At 41.6% G+C, this 15,130-nt stretch overlaps 1 protein-coding gene and 1 long non-coding RNA gene across 3 annotated transcripts in view; one reads left to right on the forward strand and one right to left on the reverse strand.

Moving 5' to 3' along the window:
- TNFAIP8L3 (TNF alpha induced protein 8 like 3) overlaps positions 1–6,061 on the forward strand; it is a 60,254-nt gene extending 54,193 nt beyond the window's left edge. For both annotated transcript variants that reach the window (XM_005305045.5, XM_065559408.1), the window contains one exon: positions 1,399–6,061. In XM_005305045.5, coding sequence (XP_005305102.1) covers positions 1,399–1,961 — 563 coding nt within the window. In that variant the 3' untranslated portion in view covers positions 1,962–6,061. The remainder of the gene's footprint in view (positions 1–1,398) is intronic.
- Positions 1–6,958, reverse strand: part of LOC135973922 (uncharacterized) — a 66,199-nt gene extending 59,241 nt beyond the window's left edge. Inside the window, exon 1 of the long non-coding RNA XR_010591006.1 lies at positions 6,119–6,958. This is a non-coding gene — a long non-coding RNA (uncharacterized LOC135973922). The remainder of the gene's footprint in view (positions 1–6,118) is intronic.
- Positions 6,959–15,130: the final 8,172 nt, after the last annotated feature.

Here is a 15,130-nt window from a genome sequence, read left to right on the forward strand (position 1 = left end):
GTGTCAGTCAGGTTGTGACCACACAGCCTGAGCAATGCTCCAAACCACTCCAGCAACAGCCATCAGACTGATTTAGTCTGGGGCCACTGCTCAAAAGCAGTCAGGCCGTAGTCCCGCAGCTCCACAGAACAATGGGACTTTGAGCAAGTGCAACCCCCGCCAGCCAGCCCTCCTTTATTGGCACCACTCCTAGAAGCTCTTTTACCAGCTTCTATGGCTAGCGTTACCCTGGGAACTATTGACAGATAATGTAATTTAGAGCTGCCTTCAGCCCCATTATTGCAGAAATTCTATGGTGATTCCTCTCCTTTGGGCCTTTCCCCAGTACTGGAATAGGTCTTCAAGGGCCAGCCTAGTCTCCCTAGAGGGCAGCAGCCTCTGAGAATCTATCCAGATACATCTGCTAGATTCTGTTATTGACTCACAGCAGATAGTGATCCAATAAAGTTCCCTACCAACCATATGTTGGCAACACCACAGCTTGTGCACTGGAGTTTATAGGGCACTACCTGCCCTTACCTTTGCTGGAGCAGGAAAGCAAATGGCCCCAAGGTGGGGAAGATGTGTGGCTATTCAGTTTGTAGGGATTGCTGCAAATTTACATAGATTCAAGACTAGTCTCAGCAAATGAGAGCTGTTTCTCTGTAGATTCTACAGGGCGAGGTTTATGATGATTATGATGATGTAAAAACCTGCTCAGATATTTTTGTTCTGGAGGAGAAATTTCTACAAAGGCTCAAATACAAATTGCTCTGTAAAAGTCAGTTTCTCAAATTAGGCCCATTGGCAACGAAAGCCAAAAAGGCACCATTATTATAGATTAAAGACACACACATTTGTTTATGGATCTGTGCAGTCAGCTCTTCTAAACATGCTGCCTAATCATTTCAAGCATGGAGCAATAGTGACACCCAGTGACCAGACCTGTAATTCTTCACGGACCTTGTATTTCTCAACCACATTAAATCTTACAGAGTCTTTGACAGGTAATTTACATTTCTGTGCACACTGTCTCAACAAAAGCTTTCAGCTGAGGAAGCTTTCATTTTAAACCTGTGTCTATTTTAAAACCAAGAATATGCATGGAGTTTTAGAGTTTGCAAAGGACAAAGTAATAAAATAAATGTATATCTTGAATATTCAATTCTACCATCGACAACCAGCCCCAGATTTTAGAAATCAAAAATGGTATATTGACACTTGAGCTTCTGAGGCCTGATGGAAAAACAATATTGAAGACATGACCTATCCCTGGAGTATCCACTGAACGTGTCAACCATAGGCACCTTATAAGTGTGGCTAACAAACAACATCCTGTATTACATGTTGCTAATTTGCCACTATATGCAAGTTATTTCTAAAGTGCAATTAACTTCTTTTTTTCCTCCTCTGCAATAGGTCCTGATTGTTTCAGTTCAAAGAACCTTGCGCTGCAAGCACAGAAAAAGCTCCTGAGTAAAATGGCTACCAAAACTATGGCTAACATGCTCATTGACGACACAAGCAGTGAAATATTTGATGAGTTATATAAAGTAACTAGAGACCATACAAGGAACAAGAAGGAAGCTCACAAAATTATGAAGGACTTGATTAAAGTGGCAATAAAAATTGGGATCCTCTACCGAAACAATCAATTCAACCAAGAAGAGCTGGAAATCGTAGACAAATTCAGAAAGAAGTTGAATCAGACAGCCATGACAATTGTCAGTTTTTACGAGGTAGAATACACCTTTGATAGAAATGTTCTCGCAGAACTTCTGAACGAATGTAAAGACCTGGTGCACGAACTGGTAGAGCGACATCTGACGCCCAGGTCCCATGGGCGTATCAACCATGTCTTCAATCACTTTGCAGATGTGGAATTCCTCACTGCCCTGTATAGCCTTGATGGGGATTGCCGACCACACCTCAAAAAGATCTGTGATGGAATCAACAAACTACTTGATGAGAAAGTCCTTTGAAACTTTGCCTTTTACAAAACAAAAACTCATTCCTAGAGCTGCAGCAAACTTGGTGAGTTGTGGCAAAGCTTGTGAGTTTCCTTCCTACCATCCGCCTACTACACGGACTTCATCAGAAACCAGCATGTGCTCACTTGGCTTATAATGAATAAAAACCAAACCAAACCAGAAAGCTACAAATTGTAATTCTCAGTTCACAGAGATTTCAGCCTTTTCAAAGGAGGGAGTCAATGGGGCTGCTGATGCTTATTATTCAGAACAAGATCACAGCACATCAGAACCTCAGTATCTGTGTTGGGGTCTTGTTGTGTGAAAATGAACCTAAACTCAAGACATGTGGCTGTGTCAAAGATAGAAGGGGAAAAGCAGAAAGGGTGTTGAATGGAATTGACCCCCAAACTCTTCTTGTATATGTTTTTATTATTCCTAAAAAAAGATCTCAGAGGCTTAGATGGAAAGTGGGGTTCCGATGGGCACAAGTTCTCTCCTTTCAATAGTGTCAGGAACCGATAGGAGAGCACATCTCCAATTTTGCAGGTGATTAAGACCATACTGGAGAGCAGAACTTAATAAAATGGGGAGAAGTGAGAAGAGTAGAGAAGCTTCTTTAAGAAGCATGTTCCCACTAGAGATTTTTGCTTTGCATCTGAGAATAGAAGTGAGAAACTTGTGATTTTGATTCTGGAAAAACAGCTCAGTGACTCTAAAGTCAAAACATAATGAAGAATCTTAATCCTGAAATACAACATTGGCTTCAACAACAACATGGGTCCCACAGGCTCAAGCACACCGTGAAATCAAATAGGCTTAGATTAGAGGGCCATGCTACTTCCTCTGCAATTACTGTTTTCAGTGCCAGAACTTAAGTTTCCTGCTGAAGAACACCATGATACAAATGCTGAACACCTGAGAGGAACAGTGATATTACTGGATCAATGTAGCCATCATCTGTCCCTTCTTTCTCCACTGAAACACCATTTCCACCTGCAAATGGCAAAAGCTCTCAAAAGACAATATTCAATGTATGAAACAACTTTTCAGTCGTGGCTTAGTGTATGTCCATCGTAATTAGTTGTGTTTACAGTCAAATAGTGACATGTGGGAAATGGGGGCCAAGCTGGTATTTTCACAGTGCCATCTAAGTATAGAACATCCACACTTCTGTAACTAGGGCTTGTTAACATGAGAAACTTAGGAGCAACATCAAGGTACCTATTGCATCTTATTCTATACACATTTAAAAAAAAAAAAAAAACGAAAACACACACACCAACATCTATTACAGAACAAGGATGAACTAAAGAACTTGCAGAAAAGTTACAGTGGTTGCAACAGCACAATTGTCCTGGCAAAAGTCCGGATTTTATAATCCCCAGTCCAGAGCATCACAAAAGAAAGCTGCATGGTATAGTGCTTAAAACAACCAATTCAAGCTCTGCCATGGACTTCTGTAATCTTTGACAAGTCCCTTAGCTTCTCCGTGTCCCAATCTGCAAAATTTCCTCTTTTAAATTGCTCTGAAATTATTGAATTAAAAAAAAAACCCACTAGGTAAGAGATTAGCATTGCTATTAGGAAACTAAGACTGAGGAAATCCTGGTACCAAACAAAATGCTGGCAGAGAATTATATTGCTCGTTATTGAACTGAGGTGACTTTTCTCTTTTAGAGGCAGAGGGGAAATGCATTACCAGTTCATCTGAAAGCCAACTTTGTTGTGAAAAAAATCCTCCAAAAGTCAAATTGTTAATTAATTTCAACCTTTACATTGCACCCATTAATCTTTGTGCTCTATCTGCAGAGCACTACAGAAAGTGTAGGCTCTATGATAGAACATTTTCATACCTCAAGGCCTCCTAGAAGCAAGACATTCACTGAAATATGCAAAGTGGTCAGTCTCAGAAAACGAGTTGGTCTACTCAACATAGGTGGGCGAGAAACCGTTTTTTTGGTACTGCATATATTTGAGAGTTCAAAATATTTTCCCATCTCAAATCAGGGCAAAAAGTGAAATTTCAAAAACATTCAGGAACTGGGGGTGGAGGTGGTGCAGATTTTTGTTTTGAGTCAATCCAAATGTTTCATTTCAATAATTTTGACTCTTTTTAAAAAAAATATAAAAGAGTTTTTGAGGCTCATTAACTGAAATTTCGAAACAAAAAGTAGTTTTGAACCAACTAAATCAGAAGCTTTCACTTCAAATATTTTTCTCAACTTTTTTTCAAGATGGGAAATGCATTGAACTTGACCCTGTTTTGTGAAAACTTTGTTTTGGCAAATCAGCATTTTCTATAGTTCAAGCATTTTAGCTCCTTATAACTAGTGAACATAGCCCTCTATCACTAAGTGTGCAATAACATATCCTCCAACAGCAGGGATATAGTTAGCCAAAATATCCATTAAGTTACACAGGGCTAGATCACGGAGTCGTCAAGTCCTACCAGCTAAAGCTGGCAGAGTTCATTTCCCCATCTGTGCTGCCTTGATTGCACGGCCTGGTATGTTGGGGTTGGGGTGGAGCCACAGAAGCTGCTCTCTGTCCCATGCCATGGCCTTCTGATATGAATACTTTGTGCAGAGTAAGAGGGCATCTTATATTCCCGAACTTCCCTGGACAAGTGCATGCTGCAGGTCAAGATTTGGCCCTTAAAACATGGTACTTAGGAGGGAATCCACTAGAAAGAAAATCTACAACAGTATCAAATGCTATTGTGTCTTGATGCACTAACCTTTCCCTGTTTTGAAATTCTGTTAATTTTATAGTGACTCACCCTTGGGTTGCAGACACAGCAGATTTAGAATACATTTCAAACTCTCCTCCCACCATTGAGTTCATCCACTCCGACAGCTCTAAAGATACTTTGGTTTGAGACTGTACCTCCTTTTAGATGACATGCGAATGACAGATAGCCTTGCAGACAATACAGATGACAAATACTGTACCAAAGGGTGTATTACAATAATTAGATGCATATTTTTAAAACTCATGAAAAATTATGTATTTGAAAGCCATTTCTTTACCTAAGCAATGCTACAGAGCAGATCACTGATCTCATCGGTATTACAGAGAGTTGTTTTCACATGTAAGCATTATTCAAAACACTCTAGTGTAACAGACTTCAGAACATTTTCTGATACTTCCGTCTTTTTTCCCCTACAAAACAATTGTGTCATATGCATTGCAATATAAATCCCATGTTTCCTTTATAATGCAACTATCCTTAGATAGCTGGATGCCAAGCTACCTGATTCATATACTAAAGGGGTACAGTTTCACATGAACAATCAGAAGTGTTCTTATTTCTCATCTTCAAAGGGTGTATTTCAAATGCACAGGAAAACAAGCCATCTAAAATGGCAGCACCATTTGTATTGGAGCGATTTTCGACCCATTTCCCTTGAATCCCTGATGCTTCTGTTCAATAGCAACTAATGTGGACTGCCCTTCTGTGGCATAATACAGAGCTAAAATCTGGGCAGAAGGACTTGCAAGATTTGCCTTACATGGTAAAAATGTAGGCATTCACCAGAACCATATTTAATAATCTACATTTATATGCAATACTGGCCAAAATCTGACCCAGAGCACTACTCAAACTGATAGGGGTGTTTTTTTTATTTTTTATTTTTTTTATTTAGAGTATATAATACATCCAACTCACAAATCCTAGTGCACAGAGCATATCAAATTTCAGAGGGGGGGGGAGTTTTTCTTTTCTTTTGGAGCAAGCTAAGTGCATGTAAGACTTTAAAAAAACAAAAACAAATAAAGCCAGAATAAAGCCACCATTCGAAAAGGAGGACAGTTGAAAGAAAAACGATACTCTGTATGTGGTTTCTTTTTATGTCTTGCATATATCAGTACTCAAACTCTGGTATTTTAGAAAACAGCCAAATGTCTATCATTTTATTTATAAATTTTAGTAGCCTTAAAGTGGAGGAAAAAATGTTTTCAAGTATTTCTGATACTTGTATATCCTGTATATTCATTGTTTACTTTTATACTGGTGGCTTGGTATGTAATAATATGTTTAAGTCACCCATAAAGTATATGATGTATTATCATAATATTTGTGGATTAAATGATTTGTGATTACTGTATTTCTGGTTTCTTTTTAGTTGTCACTTTGCTACCTTGTGATGGGGTGCTCTACTCACCGCTAGGATGGTGCCTCCTGACCATTCTGGGAATTAGCCTTGCAGGGTCAGTGCCTCTTCCCGCAGTTGCATGGCGTCTCTCCATCCTTCGCTCTCAGTCCATAACCCCTGTCTTGCTCCAGGAGCTGCCTCTTTGTGACTCAGCCCTCTGGCCAGGTCATTAAATACATTTTCCCCTTTCGGGGTATCAAAGTCTCTCTCCACACTAGCAGTCTGAGGCAGTCTTCCCATTCACTCCCCCCTGGTGCCACTCCCACAGTGGCCGGCAGGGAAACCCAGACCTACCCTCTACTCCAGGTTCTGGTTCAGGGACCCTCTAGGGGCAGCCAAGATCTGTTCCCTCCTGGACGTTCCTGCCTTTCCCTGAGCCCTGTTCTTCCTTCTGGCAGTCCCAACTCTCAGGATTTGTCAACCTCTTCCTCCCATCCAGGAAATAACCAGTGGTGCTGGAACATTTTTAATAGTGGGGGTGCTGAAAACCAGCCTTCTTACCCCCTGAGCTGAGACTGGGACCCCCGGTGCGCAGGGCCAGCAGTACCCCTACTTCCTGTACCTATAGAAGTAACTGAGTTACCTGCCTCTGCAGCTTCCAAATACTCCTACCTTCTCCCAGGGAGTCACCACAGACTTTCCCTCTCATTCCAATTTCCTGTCCTTACAAACCCAGCCCAGCTCGTTCCTCCACAGCTGGGCTCCCTCAGTCAAGGGATTACTTGGCCATCTGATTCCCCTCAGCTGTGGTCTGTCAGGTTCATTAGCCCCCTTCTCAGTCTGCATTAACCATTTCAGGGCAAGTGTGGTGTGAACAAACCCATCACCTGTATAATTATCAAACAAAGTTCATAGGCCAATTCAGAACTTTTAGTATCAGTTGCTTCTTTAGATCAAACAATGTTTATTAAATCATTCAGGGGAGATAGCTCAGTGGTTTGAGCATTAGCCTGCTAAATGCAGGGTTGTGAGTTCAATCCTTGAGGGGGCCATTTAGGGATCTGGTGATTTAGTTGGGGATTGGTCCTGCTTTGAGCAGGGGGTTGGACTAGATGACCTCCTGAGGTCCCTTCTAACCCTGATATTCTATCAGCTTTAAGTGTCTATGCAATCGCAACCAATGCCACCATGCATAGGAATAGGTATATACCAATGTAAAATATGTTCAAAAACTACATTAAAAGAACATTATTAGGGTTCCAAAGTCAAAAGTGAGGAAATGCCAGAATTAAGGCTGTCTGCACAACCTTAATTTGATCCCATTGTGCATATGAATTAGGATAGACTCTAATTATACTTTTTTTCTATAGGACCCTTGCCTCACTCAATCCACAGGATGGACAGTGATCACATAATGAGCAGCTATTCAGTATTTTGTTTTCTTCCCCAACATTCAGTGTGGCCACAAGCCTTTGCTACTATACACTCTTCAAACACTGTTCTGCAGGCAGAATTGTTAGTCTCCGCACAGGGTTTTCGGTGGCACTATTGTTCCTGAATGCTTCACAAACATTCATGAATTGATTTTCACAACATCCCTGTGAGAGGAGTATTTCACAGAGGTGGACTAGCTCCTCCTGCTGGACACTTGCCACACTGCTGTGAGGGGATCCAAATGCTGAGTCCCATATGCCCAGAGCTAGCTGATCCTAGGCAAAGTTTAGGCTCTGTTCCTGGCTTTTGGCTTCAAGGCTTGCACACCACAAGCAGATCTCCTGGCTGACGCCCCTCTTTGCAGTGAGGACCCTGCAGTACAATTGCCTAGGCCCTGAAACTAGTGCTGTCTTCCCCACAGCTCTTGCACACTCCCCAGAATTCCACCTAAAACATTGACATTTTTAGGGATACGTGAGTGTGAGCCAACAGCCTCTCCACAGGATTTGAAAACACCATTGCTCTTTATTTAATAGCGTGAGTGTGGAAAAGCAGACTCCCCTCAGGGGTGACCATGGCATGAGCAAGGAGAATAAACACCATCCAGAGTGGGTGGCTGACTTACCCAGGCCAGAGGGGGAAGCTCTGAGCCAAAGCTGGGAAGGTGCCTTTCCACACATCATTCTGGACTCCCCATCCGTGTCTTCCCCCAGCCCTAGTATCCATACCCAGTCTCTTTGCCCAGCCCATCCCAGTTGCCTCTGGGCTGCTTGGCCAATCTCTCTCACCTACCACCTCAGCCTCCAGTGCCCCTCATTCTCACATTTCCTGTCCCCACTGAGTCCCAATCTCCTTGTCCAATCTCAGGTGTCCCACCCCCAGCTTCTTGTTCAAGTTCTCCCCACACACTCCAGCCATGTGTCCTCTACCCCAGTGGTTCTCCTTCCAGTCTCTCCTTTGACTCCTCATCTGACCTCAGTCTTCACTCCCCTCAGTGACTCCCAGTCCCCTCACCCCACACATGTCCCTCCCCAGCTCCCATTCTCCTTGCCCAGCCAGGCCCAGTCCCCCAGGTCCCAGTTTCCTCCTTACCTAAATACGTAGTTTTCTTCTCCCCCTACATGCCTGCCTCCAGTCCGTTTCCATTTCCCCCTCCCCAAAGTTCTGACTCTCATCCCCTCCACATTCACAGCAGACAGCTTCCTCCCCCACACTGCTTAGGCCCCACAGGTGGTCACTGAGATATGCTGTTTAATTGCCCCGATTGGGTACAGCTGAAAGTAGCTCAGAACTGCAATTGCAAGGAAAGTCCTGCTCAGATCCAGGCTTGAGTATGCTCAGTGTGGACAGAATCTTTGGGAAATGTAGCTGCTAAAAATCTAAGGGGCACGTGCAAACAGCAATATTTCCAAGCCTTACAATTTGGGCAGATTTTTTTTTTTTTGGAGGGGTGTCAAAAGGCACATACCTGACAGAGTCAGGCTCCCTGCCAAATTTCAAGTTCCCACTCCAACGAAAGGGGACACTAGAGCATTTCAAAGAAAAGGATTGCCAGAATTTTTTAACATGGACAAAACATGGAATTTTTCCCTAGTCTCATTATCAAACATCTGAATCGTTTTGGCTGAAATTTTCCAAAGCTTTCAGCCTTAAGTGAAAAATTTCAGCTTAAATGATTAAAGTTCGTCAAAGTTATAAGCAACTAAAAGGAAGTGTCACACACCATTTACCAGCCCTACTTCTAATAAACCACTGCTTTCAGCCTGGTATATAAGGCAAAAGATTAGACACAATATTCTTCACTTCATTCTTGTTTACATTAAAACTTGTGTTAAATATTTTAGGTAATAATATTAAAGAATAATACAAGTATGATTCAGAACATCCTGAGAAGGTGACTAGTGGCATTCATAATGCAGTCTATTTATTAAACAATATGAAGCACAATACTGTCTTACTTATTGCAAATATGTTGTAGAATGGTGTATACGTGACTGGGATTCAATGGAATTGGAAGCTACAGTACAAGAGTCTCATATCAGCAATAACATTGCAAAAGAAAGTCTTACAATAGATGGTAGAAATAGGTTTATTTCCCCTCCCATATGTAGAATGTTAGATAAGTAACAGTGTCAAAGAGAGACACACACACACACTGAGCAAGGATTTTCAAGTTGTTTTATGCCAGAAAGAGGTCAGTCAGCTGATGGGTGTCAATACAGCAGGTTTAAACACGGGTGTCTAAAAATGGTGTCTCAAGCATTTTCAAGGAAAGTATCAATGTAATATCTGGGTACTATATACAACCACCAAAATGACTATTGTCCATTAAACAGAACAATTCTCTGCTCCTCCCCAAATTATGGGATGAGCAGGGATAGAGATTTATGGGAAGGGATATAATGTGATTGCAATAGGGCAGTTTGAATCTATATTTAGAAATACAATAGATATGATGGATATTCCTATTCAGATGTGTATTGTGAGAGCAAAAGCAGTACTGCAAATGCAAGCAGAAGGAACAGGTTTTTCCCCCAACAGCCTCTTCTCTAACAAAGTAACAACTATCAGCATCAACAGAAGGATGAATTACTACATAGTGGCAACTACACAACAATAGAAGTTTTAGGGCAGGTCTACACTTAAAACACTGCAGCTGCACCACTGTAGCACTTTAGTGAAGACACGACAGGCGACCTCCTCCCATTGGCATAGTTAATCCACCTCCATGAGGGGTGGTAGCTATGTCGACGGGAGAAGCCCTCTCCACCAACATGGTGCTGTTTACATTGGCGTTAGGTCAATGTAACTGCGTTGCTGAAGAGTGTGGATTTTTCATATCCCCGAATGATGTAGCTCTACTGATGTAAGTTTAGTGTAGACCTGGCCTTAGAATGCTCTTGTGAGGTCTGGCTATCTCCTTCTTTAACTCCATTACAACATGGGCACTTTGGAAGAACTGACTAATTATGAATGTCAGATGGAAAATAACCATTGACTTTGCTAAACATTGTAAAATATCTATCCTCTTTAGAAACCCATTCAACTTCTCCCATCTCTATAACTCAGTTCTATTTACATGGGACAATTAAAGTATACTCAGTGCCCTCTGATGTACACTGTATATAAAATCCAATTTGCAAAGATTTCATTGTCTTTATTTCTGTAGCAACCTGCAAAAAATGTCAAAGAGCCCTTAGTTCACAATAAAACACCAAAAGGAAGTTGTGTCATCCTGGTTCGGTCAGACTACGAGTCAAAATCCTACACTTCTATAATTACATTTTCTCTAACTACAATGTAGCTTTAAAAGCCAGCCTGAGACAATTCTTCAAGCGTAAGTGCTAAAATGCAGACACAACATTGAGGTTTTGTACAAGTTACAAGACACAGCAAAATATCCCAATTTTAAATTAAGGCATGGTGGCTATTCCTGACCTCCACGTAAAGTCTCAATTAGATCTATTCATCCTTATGAATCTGTGTTCCAGTAGATTCTTAGGAAGAGTGAATGCAGCACATAGCTTGAGGGATTTTTAGAAATAATTTGTACTATGCCAACTAATAAACCAATAAATTACAAGGAAAAGGTCAAATGCAGATGTGCGCATAAATGCAGAATCACGCAAGAGAAAGTACAGTGTATGAGGATAAGTGTACTATAAGCTTTAAATACAGCCACATTAGAATATGGATAGTCTTGTAAATGGTGGTTAAGCACATAATTAGTGCTCAGTTTGACACACACGTCTACTGCCCCCTGGTTTTAAACTCTCAAAAGCTGACAATACAAATCTGTGCAGCAGAGAGTTACAGAGTGGGTCCAGGGAAGAGAGTTCACGTGAAGTGATTCCTATGTCCTGTACACTCTAATGCCACGTATCTTTCTCTTGCTTTGCCTTCACATGAGACTACATAGCCTGCAATGGCGACTGGAGCTTTATAGCTGCATTAATGCTCATTTCATGGACACTAGAGAGAAGATGGATGGGTCTCAGACATTATTTTAAATAAGTAATTCCCTCTCATTCCACTGGCTGCAAATCTTAGTTTAGGGGAGAGTGACAGGTGAGAAGAAAGGGGAATTAGCAGAAATAAAGGGAAATCCTGGGCCCAATAAGAGAGAGAATTTCACCTTACAATTATTTTATGTCCTGTCAACCCTCACAATGTGGTTTCCTTCCTTCCACAGGCATGGTGGCAGCTTCAGAATTGTCAATCAGATTGTTAAGCACAGGACAGACTGTTCTGTCACAGAATTGCCCATAAACTCTAGACTTGCAATAACTCTAGGATATTGCTAAAACACAGAAGATGTTTTTAAAAATAGGGGTTACTTTCTAGTAACTGCTGTTCTTCAGCACAGCACCTCTAGTGTTGAGCTGCAGAACGATATAAAAATGCTGTATCTGCTGGGTGTGCAGGAGTGCCCTTGTACTAGGATGAAGTCATCTAAATATGGGAATACACTCCTCACATCAGTTCCTTCTCCCTAGCTGCAGAGTCCTGAAACATAAAGCACTACGGGGCACAGAAGGCGGCGGGTGGGTAGTGTGAAGGCACAGAGGCAATTTTTGACGAAGTTACTAGTAAGCCTCCGGACACTCCCACTTGTGGGAGATTAGTAAGCAGTGCCCTGCAGAGGACAGTGGGTGAGGTGTTCTAGGCAGAAATGGATTGTAGCACCATCTTACCAAACCATGTATTTCTAAGGCTAGCTAATTAGCCTGCAGGCATATGAGAGAGTTCTGTTTAGCTCCCTGCATTGGAGGCAAAAGAAAGAGGTGTGCTCCCTTATACAGAAGAAGTGATTACATCATCTTAACAGAGACACTCCTGGCACCTCGCAGTGGACAGCGCTTTTTTATATAGTTCTTCACCTCAATTCTAGAGGCTGGCTCTCACACGTGGGACTACACTGAAGCCCTCGAAGAAGAACCAGACATTTAATATAGAAACTATGTCTGTGGTTTGCACTACCTAATTAAAAAAAATATGAAGTAGGGAACTTTAACAGGTAAGGCAAAATTTCCTTTGTCTTATAAAGGCTCAGGTTTCCAAATCTCACAGCTGAGACCATAGTGAATTAATCAGTACAAAACATGAGTAACAAAGGTGGGCTATTTAAAACTGGAACTATATAAAATAATAATAATTAATAATTAATGGAGATATCCCATCTCCTAGAACTGGAAGGGACTTTGGAAGGTCATTGAGTCCAGCCCCCTGCCTTCACTAGCAGGACCAAGTACTGATTTTGCCCCAGATCCCCAAGTGGCCCCCTCAAGGATTGAACTCACAACCCTGGGTTTAGCAGGCCAATGCTCAAACCACTGAGCTATCCCTCCCCCCATATAATTAATAATACTTGTATTATTTTGTAGGGCATCTTTTAAGTGTTATACAAAAGACAAAATGAAATAAGAACAGAGTATTTTTTCCCTACAGCATTGATGTGGTTGCCAGGTGAGAACTCTTAACCCTCTTTAAAGGTTTTCATTATAAAAATTAGAGTAAGGACAATACAAATTGTCGTAGAATTACCTAAATTCTACCTACCTCTCTTTAGGGCAGGGGCTATCAGCTTTGAGCTTGCCGTTCATATGGCACATTGCTGCTAGAGTTTGGGGGCAGGAACTGGGAATTCTGGGGCTCCAAATCTAGCCCTGAATGCATCTGTTTTGGAGCAAGTCAGTTGTACCTCTCTGCATCAATTTCCTGATCTGTAAAATGGAGAGCGGTGGTGAGATGGACATAGTGGTGTTTATTTAGATCAGTGTTTCCCAAACTTGTTCCGCCGCTTGTATAGGGAAAGCCCCTGGCGGGCCGGGCCGGTTTGTTTACCTGCCACGTCCACAGATCGCGGCTCCCACTGGCCGCGGTTCACTGCTCAAGGTCAATGGGAGCTGCTGGAAGCGGCGGCCAGTATGTCCCTCGGCCCACGCCGCTCCCATTGGCCTGGAGCAGCAAACCGTGGCCAGTGGGAGCCGCAATCGGCTGGACCTGTGGACAGGGCAGGTAAACAAACTGGCCCGGCCCGCCAGGGGCTTTCCCTGCACAAGCGGTGGAACAAGTCTGGGAAAAACTGATCTAAATAAACAACTATGTCCATCTCACCACCGCTCTCCATTTTACAGACTAGGAAATTGATGGAGAGAGGTACAACTGACTTGCTCCAGAACAGATGCATTCAGGGCTAGATTTGGAGCCCCAGAATTCCCAGTTCCTGCCCCCAAACTCTAGCAGCAATGTGCCATATGAACGGCAAGCTCAAAGCTGATAGCCCCTGCCCTAAAGAGAGGTAGACAGGGGAGTACAAGGATACAATGAGACAATATCCACACGATAGGCTGTGATCACAGCATACCAGCATCCTAAGCATTGTCAAGTTTTTTTGTAGGCAATAACACCATTGCACTAATCAACTCTAGGAATGATGAAAGCATGAATGCTCAACCACACAGTTTTCCTGTTGTGCCTAGATCATAATCTGGCTCAATTCCAAAAAGGATATGAAGATGCCATGGGATACAAAATGCTGCTGAAATAATAGACCCAAAGATAATGTGACATCTACACTTTGTATACTTGAAGCTGGAATACTTATTACTAATTGCCGTGGTGAGCAAACCTAGTGAAATACATATGCTACATTCTTTGTCACTATTTTGTTGCACTGAGAAAGAATAATCCTAATGGGGCTAGTACTCTGTCATTCAGCATATACATTTTTGTAATGCTGTAAAAACTTCTGCCCCTGCTTGCTGGCACATCTCATTTAATTTTTATGTACACAATGCTTGCCAGTATAGACAGAGCATTTTTCTGTCTTTTATTTAATCTCTTGGCAGTGGTAGTCTAGACCTGCAGCCATTAAATTACAAATCATCTATGTTGGGGAACATTTCTTCAAGGATATTAAATGCCATTATTCTAATAGGACCACTGTTAAGGTATACAGCACCAAAGACATATGTCCAGTTAAAACAGCTGTAAAACTGGGCTGGAGATTTTATTACACGCACATTATTAAATTACAGAAAAGTGTAAACACAATGAGAGATTAACACAATAGTTTTGGTGGACAATCTAAAAATAAAGGCTGTACCTCGGGTACAAGCGAGCAAACCCCTTTATGTCACAGCAACATAAGGTCCTGGATTGTTTTCTCAGAATCTGCATATTTACAGCTCAAAGTGTATTAACTATATGGTTAAATTAAACAAACCATGGTGGAAAAACGCAAGGATAAAGAGGAGCATCACACCTACAAGTAAACAGAAGGCATTACTGGTTTGTTTCATATCAGAAGAGCCTCAACATCCCATTAAAGAAATGGTGAAAAATCCATAGGCCAGAACAGATATTACTGTAACTTTTTATAATACACTGAAATCCAATTATAGCACCCAACTTGATTTACATTCTGTACTAGCAGGGAAATTAAAATAAGCTTTCATTCATACAAATTGTCCCAGAGCATTAAATATACGTTATTTAATGTATGCAGAATGTTTAATATATTTACAGATTTAGTGCATTTTAATAAATTCCTCAATTAGAGGGTATTCTAATAGCAGTGACCAAAAGATCTTTTCTTACGTCGTAGTACCTGTGGTAATAAGACAATTGGCTTAACCTCTAAAA

Source organism: Chrysemys picta, chromosome 10 (assembly GCF_011386835.1).
Source record: "Chrysemys picta bellii isolate R12L10 chromosome 10, ASM1138683v2, whole genome shotgun sequence".
Taxonomy (NCBI): domain Eukaryota; kingdom Metazoa; phylum Chordata; order Testudines; family Emydidae; genus Chrysemys; species Chrysemys picta.